The sequence below is a fragment of the Cervus canadensis genome, chromosome 1 (genome assembly GCF_019320065.1).
Source record: "Cervus canadensis isolate Bull #8, Minnesota chromosome 1, ASM1932006v1, whole genome shotgun sequence".
Lineage (NCBI taxonomy): Eukaryota > Metazoa > Chordata > Mammalia > Artiodactyla > Cervidae > Cervus > Cervus canadensis.
The window spans coordinates 15751637-15772560 of record NC_057386.1 but is presented as its reverse complement, the minus strand read 5'-3'; the positions used below and the strand labels follow the sequence as shown (position 1 = coordinate 15772560).

General features: G+C 39.3%; 1 protein-coding gene across 1 annotated transcript in view; it reads left to right on the top strand.

Annotated features, from left to right (window-relative positions):
* Nucleotides 1-20924, top strand: part of EFCAB3 (EF-hand calcium binding domain 3) — a 150517-nt gene that overhangs the window by 128359 nt on the left and 1234 nt on the right. Inside the window, exons 39-44 of the mRNA XM_043465601.1 lie at nt 1386-1529; nt 3166-3237; nt 4639-4759; nt 11142-11335; nt 11689-11873; nt 15356-15478. Coding sequence (XP_043321536.1) covers nt 1386-1529; nt 3166-3237; nt 4639-4759; nt 11142-11335; nt 11689-11873; nt 15356-15478 — 839 coding nt within the window. The remainder of the gene's footprint in view (nt 1-1385; nt 1530-3165; nt 3238-4638; nt 4760-11141; nt 11336-11688; nt 11874-15355; nt 15479-20924) is intronic.

Below are 20924 nucleotides of genomic sequence, written 5' to 3'. Positions count from 1 at the left end.
GTTAATTTTTCACATAACTATAGAGCAGTAAGTTCTATAGAATTAATCACTCTTGTACATAGAGGCATTAAAACTCGAATGCGATATGAAATCTTTTATTCTGGTGCCTCTTAGAGACTGCCTTGTTCTGGATTGACCCCTTCATTTACTAATTTTGGGCTTTCCTGGTGGTTCAGATGGTATAAAGTCAGCCAGCAAGGCAGGAGACCTGAGTTCGATCCCTAGGTTGGGAAGATACCCTGAAGAGGGCAGTGGCAACCCCCTCCAGTATTCTTTTTTTTTTTTTCCCAGCTTATTTTTTCATTTATTTTTATTAGTTGGAGGCTAATACTTTGCAATATTGTAGTGGTTTTTGCCATACATTGACATGAATCAGCCATGGATTTTCATGTATTCCCCATCCAGATCCCCCCTCCCGCCTCCCTCCCCATCCGATCCCTCTGGGTCTTCCCAGTGCACCAGCCCTGAGCACTTGTCTCATGCATCCAACCTGGGCTGGTGATCTCCAGTATTCTTGCCTGGAGAATTCCATGGACAGAGGAGCCTGGTGGGCTATAGTCCCTGGGGGTTCAAAGAGTCAAACAGGACTGAACAACTAACACTTTACTAATTTTAGAAAATGTATACCTAATTTTGACGCCAGTTAATGCCTTGAGTATTTCTTTGAAAAAACTTTGAGTCTGTACAGAACATTCAGACCTCACAGTTCTATGTAAGTAAGAAGTCAGATGGGCTCTCCTGGTTCTTCTTCCCTGGGGTCTTACAAGGCCAAAATGAAGGTGTTGGCCAGCCTGGCCTTTTATCTGGAGGCTCTGGAGGAGCATCCACATAGTGGCTTGTTCAGGTTTTTGGCAGAATGCAGTTCCTTGCAGTCATAGGGCTCAGGTCCCAACTTCCTTGCTGACTGATACCCAGGAGTCTCTCTCGGTCCCTTAAGTCTACCTGAATTCCACATCACCTTCCCTCTCTATCTTCAAACCAGCAACAACCTGTCAAATCCAGCTGCTTTGAATCTCTCACTTCTGCCACATCTCTCTTGCTTCATAAGGGATCCATTCAGATAATCTAGAAAATCTACCTTAATTACATCTGCAAAATCCCTTCTGTCATGTAAAGTAATACATTCACAGGTTCCAGGAATTAGGGTGTGAACATTTTTCAAAAGCCATTTTTGCCTACATTTTGCTTTTCCACCAAGTAGTTTAATCTAGTTCAAATCTCATGGAAGGACACTGTCCTTTATAAGAAATGCCCATTAAGTACACAGATTTCTGTAAATGTGTTTTCAGAACATGACCTCCAATCAACAGTATTGTCTGTCCCAATTCCATCAGAATATGTGTTTATTCTTAAATAACTGTCCTAACTTAATTCTATTTCCCCAGCTTTCCAAGATGCCTACAACTTCTTTAACAAGGATAAAACTGGCTGTATTGATTTACATGGAATGATGTGCACTTTAGCTAAGTTGGGGATGAATCTAATGAAGCACGATGTCTATAATGAATTAAGATGTGCTGATATTGATCGTGAGTACTTTGACTTGCCATTTTTTATAAAGATTTTTATAAATACATTTTTTCTCAGACTATATAAACATGAGAAGTAAGCCTCATTTATTTGCCAAAAGTACATATATGTGTTTCTCTTTAAAGTTATCAGTGAGGTATGTGTACAAGTTATGAAGTTGAATTAAAGCTACAAAATGGGCTAGTTTTTGAAAAGGCCTGTGTGGAAACCAAAAGTGACTGTTGTATTTAATATCAAATTCAGATTACCTGTCATAATATATATTTTGGAGAGTACCTTGAAATAACAGAAAGACATTGACAATTTCAAAAAATAACCCGTTACTGTTACCCAAAAACTGGACTCGCCTCTTACTGGGTGTTGAGCCAAAAGACACAACCAAGCCTAAGAGCAGAAGAAGGGAGGATTCATTACTTGCAATAAGTAAGGAGAACACTGAGGATATTTCCCAAAGCAATTTCTCCCCAACTGCAATCCTGGAGAGGTTTTAAGCTAAGGTTGCATACCTATTCATTGAGGGGCTTGAGCAAAGGAGAATGCAGCACAGAATTGGGGCAAAGGTTAAATAGAGCCCAGGCTCTAGTTGATGGGAGTCATGATGGTCAGCAAAGGTCGGCATCTACCATCCTGAGGCTCTAGGTAGTCTGGTGGTTCAGAGCTTAAGGGGGTTTGGATCCTGGGAAACAGCTCAAGAATGTGCTTCGGGCTAATCTTTACCTTAGAAACTGAACTGGGAGTCTTTACAACTGATATATTACTTCCTGGTAATACCTGTTTGTTCTTACATTCTTCATTCCTTTAAAATAATTAACTATGTAACTCAGCTGGTAAAGAATTGCCTGCAATGCAGGAGACTTGGGTTCGATCCCTGGGTTGGGAAGAACCCCTGGAGACTGGAAAGGCTACCCACTCTGGTATTCTGGCCTGGAGAATTCCGTGGACTGAATGGTCCATGGAGTCGCAAAGAATCGGACACGACTGAGTGACTTTCACTCACTTCACTAGAATATAGCATATTCTTCTACAAGGACAAGCACTGTGGCCAGATTTAGATGACAAAATGGCTTAGGCCTAAAGTGACTTCTCTTATGTCAAGATATTTAGGTCTAGTTTTCTTCTTCCCAGAATCCTCTACCATATCTGCCTGCATTACCAAGGATATCCAAGCCCTTTGTTTCTGTTTGAATCATAATGGTATAAATCTTCCTTCCATCACTAGAGCCACCTATATTGAATCTTAAATGCCACAGCACTTTTACTGATATTTTTTAAAGCATGTAAGTAGTGTTTTCTTTGAATACTAGTGATTAGTAGCCCAAGCTAGTATGTTGTGTGGAATAAGTATTCAGCACAGTACCTTTTCCCACCCCACCCCACTCACCTGCCAGTGTCCCAGTCAATCAGCAGCACCCTTCATGGAAGTCAGTCACCATTTAATTCAAGTGTCACTTGTTTCCACTAACTCTGCCCAAATTTTTATCCTTTCATTGAAACACACTCCAATAGCACTTGTTATCCTTTAATTTTAGAGGAAAGGGGTACAATTCAGGGATAGCCTAATAATAAAATATAGAGGTGGATGTGAAACAGGAAGGTGAATATAGCCTTGTTCTGATCCTTGGGTCTCTGTTGCAGAGGATGGGAAGGTGAACTTCTCAGACTTTTTAAAGGTGCTAACAGATAAGAACCGCTTCCTTAAGGCTGTGGGTAAGTATGTTGCTGAATAGATGGCAGTGGGGGTAGTTGCAATTCACTACATATTAAATATTGTTCCTTTAGACCTCCAATCAGGAAGGTGTAGTCTGGGATGTGATTTACTTTTGTACTGCTCCTCTTAAAACAAATTTTGCTAAGGAAATTGATACAGTTTTAGAATTTTAACTTAAATCCATCAAGTCCTTCTGCAGGAGACACTGCTCTTTGGACTTCAGTGAGAACAGTCAGGCAGTGGTGTAGAAAATTTTGGTCACCTTTTATATTTATATACCACTCTGGCATTCTTGCCTGGAGAATTCCAAGGACAGAGGAGCCTGAAAGACTATAGTCCGTGGACTTGCAGAGATGGACACGACTGAGCAACCAACACTTTATATTACTTTAATTCTTTACCAAATGCATGTGCTACTTTGGGAGGTATTACTCTTACAAAAGAAAAATGTATACTATAGCACTCTAAATGTTTGGGGCTTCCCCAGTGGCTTGGGCAGTAAAAAATCTGCCTGCAATGCAGGAGACCTAGGTTCGATCCCTGAGTTGGGAAGACCCCCTGGAGGAGGAAATGGCAACCCACTCCAGTATTCTTGCCTGGAGAATTCCATGGACAAAGGAGCCTGGTGGGCTACAGTCCATGGGCTAAGCGACCAACACTTTCACTTCACATATTTTTAGAAAAATGCCGTCTCTCTCATGCATATTTGTGTATAGATAATTCACGATTCCTGAAAAAATCTTCATCACCCTAATAAACCTCTGCCCTCAGTGTGAGAGCAGGCGAGTCTGCTGGAGGTTCCAGAACATGTTCTCACATAAGGTTTAAACAACTTGGAGATATACTCAAATTATTGCTATTAGTTCTCTAATGGTTTGTTTATGAGTTTAACAAGCTGCCTTGGAAAATCTGACCTTATTCATATCATGTTTTCCCGATAAATACATTCCAAATTCCAGATACTGTATACAGTTTTAAAAAAGACATCCTTTCATAAGCTATGAACTGTCTTAGTATAAACAGAAGTTACTGTTTCAAGTATTGCTATAGCAACAAGGGTTTGCCTGCACACCAGAGTTATGTTTATCAACAGTTCCTTTTCATAGACGAACAGAATAGTCCTTAACACATAATTCATGTTTATGTTAAATGTATTACTACATTTATCTAGAAGTCACTGAACTAAAAGTATTTCATTTTAAATCCCATGATTATTTTGTCTGTTCAGTAATCAAAATGACCTTCCTGCCAAACAGAACAGACTTTGAATGTTTGTTTATAATTCTTTAGTTTTTAACTTGGTTTTAATATTGTATATACAGTAAAATGACTGTCACTTTAACACTTTTTATGATAATTTTTTTTCAGAAGGCATTTTGAATTTTTTTTTCTCTCCATAGTTCCAGAAAAGGAGACCTGTTTAGATTTAGTTGGCAACCCAGGAATCCTGTTGTTTGAAATCCTATCAAAGCTTATAGAGACTTCAGCCTTACCCAAAAAGGCAATATCGGAAATAGTAAGGTAGGTGGCAAAGGAACAAAAATGACCTCAGCAACACTTAGGAGGATTCTGCAAGGCAACTGCCTCTCCCTGACATCCTAACATCGCCACAGTTCTGCCCCAAAACAAGGAGAAGATGTACAGGCAGCTAGCTGCTCATGTGCCGCAACATGAGACCTCACAGCGCTGCCTAGTTCTAAAACTGCGAGGCTGATTCAGACCATCTTAGGACCCCACTGAGAGCCTAAGATAGCCCAGAAAGTTCAGCTTCGGAAGTTCCCTGGTGGCCTGGTGGTTAAGATTCCAGGCTTTCAGTGTGGTGACCCAGGTTCAATCCCTGATAAGGGAACTGAGATCCTGCAAGTCCAGCAACATGACCAAAAAAAAAGTTCAGCTTCTCCTACTCTAGGCTAGAAAAGTGCAGAGGAATAAGACTGTTCTGGAATGATTTGGGGTGACCTTGGAAACTGAGTTTGAATATAAGATACTTCCATTCACACTGGATCTCTCAGGAACTCTGATAAAGTCCTTTGCGACAAAGTACAGCAATGTCATACCTCCTAAAGTAGTGTTTGGACTGGAGCAGAGCCAAAATTAGACTTAGAATAGGATAAGGAAACATTCTCACACCCAAATGTGTTTATTCCAGCAAATGTCACTGAAGATACATTTCCTCAATATAGTTCTATCATGGTATTGCAAAAATTAAATATTGCCATTATCAGTCTTTCTAAAGCATTCTACTTTGAAAAGCATTATTCTTTCAAATCGTTCTACTATCCCACTTAAAGAGATTTAAAAATACAGAATACCACCAACAATGTAAAATATCCTCTGCTCCTCAACAGGTAATCTCTATATACTGTCCCACATCTTGATCAGATGTAGAACAGAGGGTGCACAACATTCTACACTTCATTCCAAGTCAAATACATTTGTTAAATCCCTGATATTGGTACACAAATGTATCACATTCTTAACCTCTCAGCCTCAGTTTCCTCACCTGTAGAATGAGAATAATAATACCTATAACACAATTATAGGGCAATTATAAGGACATCTGGTAATGCAGGTACAGTGCTTAGCAAACAAGACCTCAATGAATGTTAACTATTATCATTATGTGTCATGTATATGGGCTTCCCTGGTGGCTCAGAAGGTAAAGAGTCTACTGCAGTGCAGAAGACCTGGGTTCGATACCTGTGTTGGGAAAATCCCCTGGAGAAGGCAATGGCTACCCACTCCAGTATTCTTGCCTGAATTCCATGCACAGAAGAGCCTGGCAGGCTATAGTTCGTGGAGTTACAAGAGTCGGACATGACTATGCGACTAACATTTTCACTTTCAACTATGTATATAAGCATAGAATATACATATTATCTATTTTAATCCTCACATACATGGCAACGAAGATCCCACATGCTGCAACTAAGACCCAGCACAGCCAAATTGAAAAAAAAGAAGAAGAGAATCAAGATAGTAAGGAATTGAGAAACTAAGGCAACAGAGAAATTCAACAGGATAGGTTTTACACCAGTATTAAATACTAAAGTGAGGCCAGGTAAAATGAGGACTGAATGGATGGAATTAGCTTTGGTAGTTTAAGAAATTATAAGTAAACTTCAGTTCCAAATGGATGATGGGAAGAAAGCCAAGTTTTCGAGGGTTAAAACATCCCCCAGAGGGATGGGATGGAGAGGGAGGTGGGAGGGGGGATCAGGATGGGGAACACATGTAAATCCATGGCTGATTCATGTCAATGTATGGCAAAAAAAGAAAATAAATAAATAAATAAATTTTAAAAAAAATAGCAGTCACGTTAAATATACTAGAATAAGTGCATGTTTTAACTTTTTCTCCCTTCTGAAATTGCACTAAAATAATAGTAAAAGCATTTTAGAGGGCATAAAAACAGGAAGAAGAGCTGAAAAATGATATCCACATAATTGGAAGCTGGACAGGAAATGAATGACTGTTTATAGGCTAGTGAGATCAGAAGAAGCTGAAACTTGAATGGCTTCAGTAGAGAAGGTCAAGACGCAAGCCAGTTCTCAGTGCAGAACATTGAAACACTCAGGAACTGAGACACTGGGAACCTCTAAAGGCAGCAGAAGTGTAGGGAGCCCAAAATAGGAATACTAGTTAAAAGTAGCATTGAGAAGCAGGTTGACCCTCAGATTCCTCTCTCTTATCCCACACAACCAAGTGACTGCTTGGCAGTTAACTCTCTGAAGAGGTTGTACCAGAAAGATTGTTTGGGCTCAGGGAGGTCAGACATAACTGAGGATGAGGGTATCAGTGAAAACAGGGTTACATAGAAGTCCACCTATTGAATGGTGAGACTCTACCAGCCACCTTCCCCTTCCCTAAATCTCATTAACAGCTAGACTTTTATACCAGATAAAATATTAGAGGACCCCTCTCAGAGAAATTGACTAGACAACCACAGAGAGAAAAAACCCAGACAACCACAATTAAAAGACCCTTAATGAAACAACGCTCCAACCAGTTACCTGACAGTAAATTTCCTACTCAATAAGACCCACCACACCAAAGAGCTTCCGGTTGGCCTTAAAGAATATTTATCATCACTCTTAAGTATGAATAGACATCCAAAGATCAAGAGATAGTTAAGGAAAATCTGTGTTAGTGAAGAAAGATTGAAACAGGAAAAAAGGAAAGAAGGGAAGGAGGGAAGAAAAGAAACAGTTGTAAACATAACCTGGTATATAATTATCAGATAAAGATTAGAGTTTCAGGGAAGGGAAAGTGTAGACTAGAACAGCAGTTTTCAAACTTGGGCTTGCACCAAGATCACCTAGAGCAATTGTCAGACCACATCACTGGACTCCAGGGTTTCTGATTCAGGAGGTTTGTGTGAGGCCCAAGAATTAATATTTCTAGGAAGTTCCCAGTGCTGCTGGTGCTGCTGCTGGTTTGAGGACCACACCAGAGCCATCAAGACTGTAGGGATTCCTTTGAAAGAAAAGAAAGATGAGCCGTCAAGAACCTGGTAGGAATTAAATTACACTGAGAGAAGCAAGCATTATTCTATATTCAGAGACAAGTGAGAACATTGTGGATGGATGGATTCAAGACGAGGAGAGGAAGTACAAGTGGCTCAACATCAAAAAAACAAGCAACCCTGCACTCCCCTGGTGGCTCAGTGGTAAAGAAACCACCTGCCAATGCAGGAGACACAGGTTTGATCCCTGGTCCAGGAAGATCCCATGTGCCACAGAGCAGCTAAGCCCACGCGCCACCACTGTTGAGCCTGTGCTGTGGAGCCCAGAAGCAGCAACTACTGAGCCCATCTGCTGCAGTTACTGAAGCCCACTCGTCCTAGAGCCTGTGCTCAGCAACAAGAGAAGCCACCACCACAAGAAGCCTGTGTACCACAACAAGAGTATCCCCTGCTTTCCTCAACTAGAGAAAAGCTTGTGCAACAATGAAGACCCAGCACAACCAAGAATAAATAAATAAAATTTTAGAAAATCAACCCAATCAAAAAATGAGCAGAAGACCTAAATAGAAATTTCTCCAAAGAAGGCATACAGATGGCCAAGAAGCACATGAGAAGATGCTCAACATTGTTAATCATTAGAGAAATGCAAATCAAAACTACAATGAGATATCACCTCATATCAGTCAGAATGACCATCATCAAAAAGTCTACAAAAAATAAATACTGGAGAGGGTGTGGAGAAAAGAGAACCCTACGAAACTGCTAGTGGGAATATAAATTGGTCACAGCCACTATGGAAAACAATATTCAGGTTCCTTAAGAAACTAAAACTAGAGCTACCATATGACCCAGAAATCCCACTCCTGGGCATATATCAGAGAAAAACCTGGTTTGAAAGGATATATCTAACATTCATTGCAGCACTATATACCTGGATGCAACCAAAATGTCCACTGATAGATGAATGGATAAAGAAGATGTGGTACATATATACAATGGAATATTACTCAGCCATTAAAAAGAATGAATTAATGCCATTTGTAGCAACATGGATAAACTTGGAAATTATCATACTAAGTAAGCCAGACAGAGAAAGACAAATATGATATGATATCACTTATATGTGGAATATTTTTAAAATGACACAAAATAACTTATTTACAAAACAGAAACAGACTCACAAACTTAGAGAATGAGCTTATGGTTTCTGGGGGGAAGAAAAGGGAAAAGGAATAGTTAGTTAATTTGGGATGGACATGTACACACTGCTACATTTAAAATGGATAACCAACAAGGACCTACTGTATAGCACATAGAACTCTGTTCAATGTTATATGGCAGCCTGGATGGGGGGGGGGGAGTTTGGAGGAGCATGAAAATGTGTATATGTATGAGTGAGTGCCTTCATTGTTCACCTGAAACTATCACAACATTGTTTATTAATTGGCTATACCCCACTATAAAATAAAAAGTTTAAAATAGTAGCCAACAAGGACCTACAGGGAACCCTGCTCAATACTCTGTAACATCCTAAATGGGTAAATAATATGAACAAGAATAGATACATGTATACGGATAACTGAACCACTCTGTGGTACACTTGTAACTAACACAACATTGTTAAGCAACTATACTCCAATATAAAATACATTTTTTTTTTTTAACGTTCACTCAGTAAGTTTAATGACAACACTGAATACAGTGGAGTACCAAATAGGATAACACACCTATTCTATATTGTCCTATTAGAGTTTTATTTACACCAAGACTGTGATATGCTTAAGATATAGATCAGTAAATAAAAATATTAAAGATACCAGTACAGAAAATGCATTCAACAAATTAAAGCAAAAACCAAAGCTCTGGAACAAGACAAGCTTTAACCAAAAATGTTTGGATATACCCAGGGAACTCCTCTTATGAGCCATATCCCAGGTCTCTGGTCTCAGTGATCCTATTTAGTAAGCACATCAACCAAGAAAGGCCAGCAAAAGGTTTTAAGAGATAAGCAAATGTAGACTTATTTTGTAATATACAAAGTGCTAATTTCAGTAGATCCATTAAAATAGAGAACATCTGAGAAAGATCATCAATAAAAGTCACTCAGCCCAAATTAATGTTAGACATCAGTTTTACAGCACTATTTTAAATCTATATAAACAAGTTCAAATTTTTTAGTAGTTTCTTAAACTTTATAGAAAACCCTCTACAATTTTAAATGCTTATTAACGTAAGCATACTTGAACTACCTTTATAACAAACAGTTTTTTAAAAAAGGTTAGGGAAGGAAGTATCTGATTACAAACCAGACTCCAATCAGAACACAATCAGCACATCTCCCACCCAACCACTGCTGCAGCTCTGATATTTAGAACGAGTTCTTTCCCTCTTCCTGAGAGGAAAAGAAAGGTTCCCCATCACCATCCCAGAGAGGAGTGAAGCCTCCTGATGATGTAGTAGAAAGAAACCTGTGAAGTAGTGAGAAGAAAGGTCCTGTATCTTGTTCTCTAGAACACTCCTCCACTCAGGACACTGTGAGACCTTCCACTTTGGTACGGAAGGCCCCACTGCAGCAAAGCAGTGAGAAACATGTTTTTCCACTCAGCAGTGAGCGACCAGATCCCTACCTCAGCTGCTAAGAGGAGTCTCTGTCCCAGCAGCAAGAAGGAATCTGACCTGTCACTGATATTCTAAACATACCTTTGGGGATGTTTATACTGTGAATTAGAGTCCTTTATCATATGTAGCCTGTGGTACATAAAGAATTTATAACCTAAAATGCATAGTAACATCTCCTAAATACATTCACACACATGACTGCACGTCCACGTACACATGCGCGCGCGCACACACACACACACACACACAGATTGTAAAGAATTACAGTAGTGACTTACTCTGGACATCTGTGGATAATAAGATTACTGGTAACATTTTCTTTATACTTTTCTAACTCTTCCAGATTTTCTGCAATGAGAATTTCTTTTAATTTAAAAAATGCTGCATTTTAAAACCCAACATAAAATTACTATATTATATACCTGTAGCATATGATATTGTACAGAAGCTGCACCTCAATTTTAAAAAACAAACCACAAAATAATATAATAGTAGACACGACTAATGTTTATAGTCAAGTTGATACCACTTAAGGGTTTGTCAGAGATCAAAACCGCTAGGTGTTTTTCTAGACAAGACTGGGAAGTCCTGGAGTGGAGGAAGGAAGCCAGAGCCCAGAAACTGCCTGAATAAAGTCATCAAATGGTCTGTGGAAAATGTCTGTAGATATTCTATAAATGTCACATAAATAATATTAAATGACTATACAAATTAAACTCAAACATATTCAGCATATATAACTTGAAAATTGACTTCTTTTTCTTTCTGTCCAACAGTCAGGCACTTTTTAACCATCTCTGAATTACCTTTTTTTCCTAGCTATTTCCGAAGAAAATTCAGGGAAACCACCTCAGGAATGGTGTGGAGCCCCGATACTATGGGTTATGGAAAAAGGAGATTTAAGCCAGACATATGCATACCTCCAAGCTCAAGCACCGCTGCCTTCGCTAATGCTGCTCGGATTGCAATAATGAAAGAAAAGGATTTATTTAAATTTCTTGATGAGCTCAAAAGTAAGGGTCATTTGTCCTCTCCCCACTGTTGTAAAAGTTAATATACATATTAATGGTCAGAAATAAATACTAGATGCCAAGTGCTTTAAGAGTAGGGCCACAGCCTATTCTGAGTGACTGGTCTGTCACACAGATATCGTCTGAAACAAATGTACATTTTACCTGAATCCCTAGACACCTGGATGAAGCTGAAAGTCTGTGGATGGGTGGGGTGGTGGGAGCAGGAGAATGAAGAAGGGGTGGCAGGGCCACTGAGGAGATGAATAAGCAAAGAGCAAATTAGGCACCACATTTATGTCTTCTATGGGAATTTCTTCTTACATTTTTCGTGATACCAGTTTTTAACTTTTCAGAATGCAATCCTCCTTCAGATAGCCCATACTCAAAAATACCCATCTTTCCACTGTTTCCTAATGTGGATGGAGTGGTAATGGGAAAGCCATTCAAAGACATACAGAAGTTAGAAATGCTGAAGAGAAAAGAGCCTCTGAATTTCTTTGAGAACTATTTTTTCCATAAAAAAGACTGGAAAACACAGGTGAGATTTGGATTATGTCATATCAGTTCAATATTTAGGTTTTTAAGTTGTAACTTAACAGAACTAGTAATGTGCTTATTAATGACAAATATTTTCAGTTATGATATTTCAAACCAGACTCCATAGCCATGTTCCTAAATTTAAAGTCCAGGTATAAATATTTCAAGGCTTCCCTCATAGCTCAGTGGTAAAGAATCCACCTGCCAATGCAGAAGACACATGTTTGATCCCTGGGTCAGGAAGATCCCCTGTAAAAGGAAATGGCAACCCACTCCAGTATTCTTGCCTGGGAAATCCCATGGACAATGGAGGCTGGCAGGCTATAGTCTATGGGATCACAAGAGTTGGACATGACTTAGCGACTAAACAACAACAATAAATATTTCATTTAATTTAAACAAATCATTAAAATTGCTGAAAAAATGTATAATACTATAATTCTAATCTATTATAACACCCAATCTAATGTACTATAAATGTTGATTATAAACCAAGGAATGAAAAAAAAAAATTAAAAATTAAAAAAAAAAAAACAAGGAATGAAACTTTCAAGTTTCAGGGACTTCCCTAGCAGTCCAGTGGTTAATACAACATGCTTCTGCTGCAAAGGTCATGGGTTCGATCCCTGGTTGGGAAACTAAGATTCTGCATGTATGTGGCACAGTCAAAAAATAAAAAATAATTAAAAAATTCTACATGGCAAGAAAAGTCACATTTGCAACTCATAATACAAAGAGCTAACTTTTCTAATACATCAGAGAGCTTCAAAGTGATTAGAAAAAACTAACCTATATAAAAATGAGCAAAAGATATGAGCAGACAGTTCTTAGAAATATAAAAAGGTATTCAGTCTCACTCTTCGTAAAAGATCCAAATTAAAACTATCCTGAGATGTTATCTCTCCATATTAGATTGCCCAAGACCAAAAAGCTGGAAAACACCTGGGACATAAGACATAAGAGAGATAAAAGAGAGAAAAGCATACATATTTTATTAAATTTTACATATACCTGGGAAAATGAAAACCCAAAGAAGCAATTAGAATTAAACATTTATACACTGAAATAAAAGAAGTACTGGTTTGGAGAGTATCAGACAATAAGAACTAAAGTACTACACCATGCTAACATGGAAGGTGAGGAGGGTGGTGCTCAGAATGGAAGCTAAGTTCTTATTGTTTGGGGAGAGGCTTATGATATTGATTAAATCTATAATTTGTTGCATTAATTGTAAATGTTAAAAATGTGAAGATAATCAGTAAAAACTAAAATGAATATTGCCAAACCATAGAGGAATAAAAAAAAATTAAGAAAAAAGAGAGAACATGGGAAAATAGAAAGTACGAAACAAAATAGGCATAAAAATCCAAATATGTCAGTAACATAAGAAACGATTAAAGACACCAGTTTAAAAAAAATAATAAGGGGAAGGGAGGAAGGAAGGAAGAAAGAATTGTTTTCAAGTGTAAAAGGGTGCTGATTTTTTTAAGTAGTTTTAAGATATATATCATTTTACCTAAATTATGACACAGAAACTTGAAAAAAAAAGGGACAGAAGAAGATATATCAGGCAAATACAAATCAAAATAAGCTGTTATCCATATGTTGGGGGGGGGAGAAAATTTAAGGAAAATATAAAGATAAATATGCTATTTATCTTAAAATCTTAGAATCTTAAAAATAAGACATAAATTCACAGATACAGAAAACAGTTTACCAGGAGCGAGAAGGATGAGGACAGGAGCAAAATAGGTAAAGGAGATTAAGAGGTACAAACCACTAGATATAAAATAAGTTACAAGGATGTAGTGTACAATCCAGGGAGTATAGCTAATACTTTATGATAACTTTGTATGAGGTATAATCTATTAAATGTTTAATTACTGTTTGTACCTTTGAAACTAATATAGAAAGTCAACTATACTTCAATTAAAATTTTTTTTGATCATCAGGAAGATAAAACTATTCTGAATCTGTATGTACCTAACAAGTTGACAGATAAGGTGGTATTTAACAGAATAATAAGGATTAGCTTTAGACTTTTTAAGGCATTATACATGGTAAAAATAAATATTAAATGAATAAGCAAATCCACAATCACAGTGGAAGATTTTTATCATGCCTCTTCAGAAACTGATAATGCAAAGGAGCAGTGGGGAGGGGGGGGATCAAATCCTCTTACAAAAATTTAACTGTTCTTTTTTTAAAAGAAAAAAAAATTTAACTGTTTTTGTAACAGGAAGAGAAACATGAAACTATAGCTTGATGGAGAATCAGAGTCTATAAAAATCTGTTTCAGGATGTAAGAGATGAGCACTTTTGTAGCCAGGAGGAAGAACCCTTAGAACTCTGGTTCTCAATCTTGGTTGCACAACAGAACCCCCAGGGAGAGATTTTACAGTCCTGCTGCCCTGGTCACAACTCAGTCTAGTTAAATCAGATCTCTGGGAATGAGGCCCTGGCCTCAGGATTTTTTAAAGTTCCACTATGCAGCCAAAGCTGAAAACCACTGCTTAAAGAGAAACTGAAGATGTTTGAAGATGTAGAAGAGAGGCAAGACTGGCTACATGACTGGCTAGGCCCAGTGCAAAATGAAAATGTAGGGCTCCTTGTCCAAAAATAGTTAAAAATTTAAAAACAGCAACGTAAAACATTAAACCAAACTCAGGGCCCTTCTAAATACAAGGCCCTGTGTAATTACACAGGTCATACACCCAGGAAACCAGCGCTGGAAAGAAGTAAATTGGAGGGAGGTAAATAAATAAATATACACAAAGAGACCTTGAAAATTAGGAAAAACTCTCACATATAAGAGGGAAGGAGGAAGAAATGAGTGAAAGGATGGAGAAATCCTAAGGTGGAAAGAAGAGCAAAAAGAATTCATGTTAGATAGACTTGAAAAGACAAGATCATTAGCTAAGGGAGTTTAAAGGTTTGGTTTTCTAGCAGCCTCTGTAAGAGCTGCAAATGAAGAAAAGTAATGTCAGGCAGTACTGAGGACCTGGATGAGCCTGGGTCATACACATTTTCAAAGAAAGCAATCTTCATATTTGTATGATTTCCATCAACACTGTTCAGCAGCCCAGGAACAGGGTAAAACAGATGGCTGGTTCCCTGTGAGAATTTTGGAAGTAGGACAGGTCGTGCTCTGTGGAGGGCACAGTCATTTTCAGTGCTTTGGAAGTTTGAGTGAGGATGGAGTTGGTGCCTCCCTACTCCCTACATCCATCCCAAACATAAACCATCCTCTGGTCTATACTTGCCTTATGACTAGGCTTCACTGTTAAGAAAGAGTCTGCTCGATGCCCATTTACACATGGCACTATACCAGGTGCCCTGAAACAATCGACAAGTGGTGTAGAAATAATCTTATAAATCATATACACACCCTTTCATAATACAGTATATCTCTGTGTATTTTGTCTTTGTTATACAATTCAACTAAAATATGTTACTAACCTTCTTTTTTAAATGTTTATAAAGGCAGCAAATATAAAACCTGTTGACCCTACCTCAGGCTACCCAAGTGATATCCTCACCATTGATCAAATACTCAAGAAAAAGCAGAACTGGACAGTGGCTGATGCAGCTGCTATTAAACCACATGTGAGTATCCACTGTTTAATGCCTTCCCATTGACCAAAATGTTTTCCACTTCATTACTACAACCATAGAACTTCCCTGGTGGCTCAGCGGTAAAGAATCTGCCTGCAATACAGGAAACACAGGAGACACCAGTTTTATCCTTGGGTCAAGAAGATTCCCCTGGAGGAAGAGATGGCAACCCATTCCAGTATTCTTGCCTAGAAAATCTCATAGACAGAGGAGCCTGGCAGTGGGCATGGGCCCATGGACATGGGGTTGCAGTGGGTTGGACATGACTGAGCACATACACACTACAACCATAAAACCAAGATTTTTTTTTTTTCTGTTCTCTGTCTTTAAGACCAGATCATTTCTCATTTTCATCCATTGTAATGATATTTCTTGCTCTGTAACCAAATAGGTTCAAATGTTAACTTGTATAATTCATCCTGCTAATCATCTCTGGGGGCTTCTCACACGGTTCAGTGTGGGAAGAAGAATCCACCTCACAATGTGGAGTCATGGGTTTGATCCCTGGGTCAGGAAGATCCCCTGGAAAAGGAAATGGCAACCCACTCCAGTGTTCTTGTCTGGGAAATCCCACGGACAGAGGGTCCTGGTGGGCTACAGTGCATGGAGTCCACAAAAGAGTCAGACACGACTGAGCAACTAAACAATGATCACCTTTGGAGCTGAACCCATCATCATTTCTGGGGCATTCATTTGTTTCATACTGGAGACAGCAACTAGTTAAGGTAGTAAACCAGCAGTCACAGTGAGGGGTGTACTCAGGGAGGGAATTGTGATGATTGACTGCATCTTTATTATGGCAGCTAAAAGAATAATAGTAATAGTAGTTTAATTATGCTTCCTAGGTGCCAGGCAGTGTGCTCTGTAATACTCTACAAGTATTTTATAGGTTCTAATTAATTTACTTACCACAACAAACCTTTGAGTTAGGCACTGTTACTCCTTGTCATTTTACCAATATGCACAGAGAGGTTACATGATTTGCCCAAAGGCACACAGCTAGAAAGCAATAGAACCAGAATTAAAAGCATGGGTAACTTGGATTCTGAAGAATCCACACTTTAACCACAACTCTGTGCTGCCTGTCTGCTTTTGTGCCCTCACTTCTTAGCAACTTTTGTCTCCCAGAAAGAAACTGTGGTGTATTCATTTTATGCCAGCTCCCTTCCGCATTTGACACTAATGGTCAAGCTCTCCGAGACACATTCTACTTCCTTAGCCTTTACGATGGGGCTTCGCTGGTGGCTCAGATGGTAAAGAACTGGGAGAAGGAAATGGCTACCCATTCCTAGTATTCTTGCCTGGAGAGTTCCATGGACAGAGAAGCTTGGTGGGCTACAGTCCAAGAGGTTGCAGAGAGTCAGACACAACTCAGCAACTAACACTTTCACTTTCTTAGCCTTTACAATACTGCATCTTCAATTCTTTGTGTATCTCTGTGTCTCTCCTCTCTCTTCTTTTTCCTGAGGTTCACCCTTTTATTCTATAGTGAAGTACAGTTGATTTACAGTGTTTGAGGTATACATCAAAGTGATTCAGTTATACATACACATATAAATATATTCTTTTTCAGATTCTTTTCCATTATAGGTTATTATAAGATATTGATTATAGTTCCCTGTGCTATAAAACAGGTCCTTATTTTTTACCTATTTTACATATGTGAAGTCACTCAGTCATGTCCGACTCTGTGACCCCATGGACGGTAGCCTGCACCAGGCTCCTCCGTCCATGGGATATTCTAGGCAAGAGTACTGGAGTGGGTTGCCATTTCCTTCTCCAGGAATCTTCCCTACCCAGGGATCGAACCCAGGTCTCCTGCATTGTAGACAGACACTTTACCGTCTGAGCCACCAGGGAAGTCCTTAAAATCATAAGTAAGTAAGTAAGTGTTAGTTGCTCAGTTTTGCCCAACTCTTTGCAACCCTATGGACTGCAGCCCACCAGGCTCCTCTGTCCATGAGATTTTCCAGGCAAGGATACTGGAGTGCGTTGCCATTTCCTTCTCCAGGGGATCTTCCCAATCCAGGGATTGAACCTGGGTCTCCTGCACTGCAGGCAGATTCTTTACCGACTGAGCTACAAGGGAAGCCCAAAAAAGGATTGCTCCTGTGGCCTGTAAGGGGAATGAACCTGGGACCTTGGTGTTATCAAGTAGTGTGTATCTGTTAATCCCAAATTCCTAATTTACCCCTCCCTCCTTTCCCCCTTCAAACTTTGGTAACCATAAGTTTGTTTTCTATGTCTGTGAGCCTATTCCTATTTTGTAAGTAAGTTAATTCATATCATCTTTTTAGATTCCACATATAAGTGATATCATATAATATTTGTCTTTCTCTGTCTGACTTACTTCACTCAGTATGATAATCTCTAGGTTCATCCATGTTGCTGGAAATGCCCTTATTTCATTCTTTTCTATGGTTGAGTAGTATTCCACTGTATATATATAAACCCATATCTTCTTTATCCATTCATCTGTCAGTGGACATTTAAGTTCCTTAAGTCTTGATATTTCCTAGTTTTCTAGTCTCATCTTACTGCTCTTATTATACACATTCATTTGTTCAGTAAATATTTATCCAGTGTTAACAAGGTTCTGAGATTAGGAGATACCACAGAATAAAAAAACACCGTTCCTACCCTCAATCTTTCTACACTCTGATTCTCCTTATTTCAGCTGCCACCTAAACACCTGATCAGTCTTAACTGTCACTGGCCTAGACGTCTTTCCAGTACTGCCTCAACTCACTGATTACCTGCTGAGCATGTTTACCCTGCTGTCTCAGAGCATATCAAGCTGGACACATCCAAAAGCAAACTCATCTTATACATCAAACTGGCTCTTCCTTGAGGATTCCATACTACCATCTCCCTAGACACTGAGACTTGAGGCCAGGAGCCATCCTTCAGTTCAGTACAGTTGCTCAGTCATGCCCGACTCTTTGCAACCCCATGAACCACAGAACACCAGGCCTAGCTGTCCATTACCAGCTCCCAGAGTTTACCCAAACTCATGTCCATTGAGTCGGTGATGCCATCCAGCCATCTCATCCTCTGTCGTCCCCTTCTCCTCTTGCCTTCAATCTTTCCCAGCATCAGGGTCTTTTCAAATGAGTCAGCTCTTCGCATCAGGTGGCCAAAGTACTGGAGTTTCAGCTTCAACATCAGTCCTTCCAATGAACACCCAGGACTGATCTCCTTTAGGATGGACTGGTTGGATCTCATTGCAGTCCAAGGGACTCTCAAGAGTCTTCTCCAACACCACAGTTCAAAAGCATCAATTCTTCAGTGCTCAGCTTTCTTTATGGTCCAACTCTCACATCCATACATGACTACTGGAATAAACCATAGCCTTGACTAGACAGACCTTTGTTGGCAAAGTAATGTCTTTGCTTTCTAATATGCTGTCTAGGTTGCTCATAACTTTCCTTCCAAGGAGTAAGCGTCTTTTAATTTCATGGCTGCAATCACCATCTGCAGTGATTTTGGAGCCCAAAAAAAATAAAGTCAGCCACTGTTTCCACTGTTTCCCCATCTATTTGCCATGAAGTGATGGGACCAGATGACATGATCTTAGCTTTCTGAATGTTGAGCTTTAAGCCAAGTTTTCACTCTCTTCTTTCACTTTCATCAAGAGGCTCTTTAGTTCTTCACTTTCTGCCATAAGGGTGGTGTCATCTGCATATCTGAGGTTATTTATATTTCTCCCAGCAATCTTGATTCCAGCTTGTGCTTCATCCAGCCCAGCGTTTCTCATGATATACTCTGCATATAAGTTAAATAAGCAGGGTGACATTATACATCCTTGACTTATTCCTTTTCCAATTTGGAACCAGTCTGTTGTTCCATGTCCAGTTCTAACTGTTTCCTCCTGACCTGCATACAGGCTTCTCAAGAGGCAGGTCAGGTGGTCTGGTATTTCCATCTCTTACAGAATTTTCCACAGTTTATTGTGATCCACACAGTCAAAGGCTTTGGCATAGATGATAAAGCAGAAATAGATTTTTTTTGGAACTCTGTTGTTTTTTGATGATCCAGTGGATGTTGGTGATTTGATCTCTGGTTCCTCTGCCTTTTCTAAAACCAGCTTGCACACCTGGAAGTTCATGGTTCACATATTGCTGAAGCCTGGCTTGGAGAATTTTGAGCATTACTTTACTAGCGTGTGAGGTAAGTACAACTGTGCAGTAGTATGAACATCCTTTGGCATTGCCTTTCTTTGGGATTGGAATGAAAACTGACCTTTTCCAGTCCTGTGGCCACTGCTGAGTTTTCCAAATTTGTTGACATGTTGAGTGCAGCACTTTCACTGCATCATCTTTTAGCATTTGAAATAGCTCAACTGGAATTCCATCCCCTCCACTAACTTTGTTCGTAGTGATGCTTCCTAAGGCCCACTTGACTTCACATTCCAGGATGTCTGGCTCTAGGTGAGTAATCACACAATTGTGATTATCTGGGTCATGAAGATCTTTTTTGTACAATTCTTCTGTGTACCACCTCTTCTTAATATCTTCTGCTTCTGTTAGGTCCATACCATTTCTGTCCTTTATTGAGCCCATCTTTGCATGAAATGTTCCCTTGGTAAATCTAATTTTCTTGAAGAGATCTCTAGTCTTTCCCATTCTATTGTTTTCCTCTATTTCTTTGCATTGATCACTGAGGAAGGCTTTCTTATATCTCCTTGCTATTCTTTGAAACTCTGCATTCAAATGGGTATATCTTTCCTTTTCTCCTTTGCTTTTTACTTCTCTTCTTTTCACAGCTATTTTTTACGGCCTCCTCAGATAGCCATATGCTTTTTGACATTCCTTTTCCATGGGGATGGTCTTGATTCCTGTCTCCTGTACAATGTCATGAACCTCCATCCATAGTTCATCAGGCACTCTGTTTATCAGATCCAGTCCCTTAAATCTATTTCTCACTTCCACTGTATAGTCATAAGGGATTTGATTTAGGTCATACCTGAATGGTGTAGTGGTTTTCCCCACTTTCTTCAATTTAAGTCTGAATTTGGCAAACATCCTTAAGTTATGTTTTTTCCTCACTCCCCACATCTGCTAATCACCAAATCTGGCTACTCCCATTCTCCCAAAGATTTTTCAAATCTGTCCCCTTCATTCCATCGTATTGCTATTGCCTAAACTGAAGCCCTGGCTTTACCTGGACAACAACTTCCAACCTGCCCTCCCTTCCTCACAGCTCCACCCGTTCTCCACACAGCTGCTGTGGAGAATGGGTCCTAAGAAGATCCAACCTGTCACTGTCCTGCTTAAGAAATGAATGCTTCCCTCTAGGCAATGGCAGCGTATTTCAACTGTATTTTCTGCTCCACCCAACTGAGGGTCCCATTGCACTTCCCACAGAAAAGTGTCTCACTACAACATGACTTTCCCTGACAAAAAGGCTCTCGCCAACCTCACTGAGAACAAGTCTT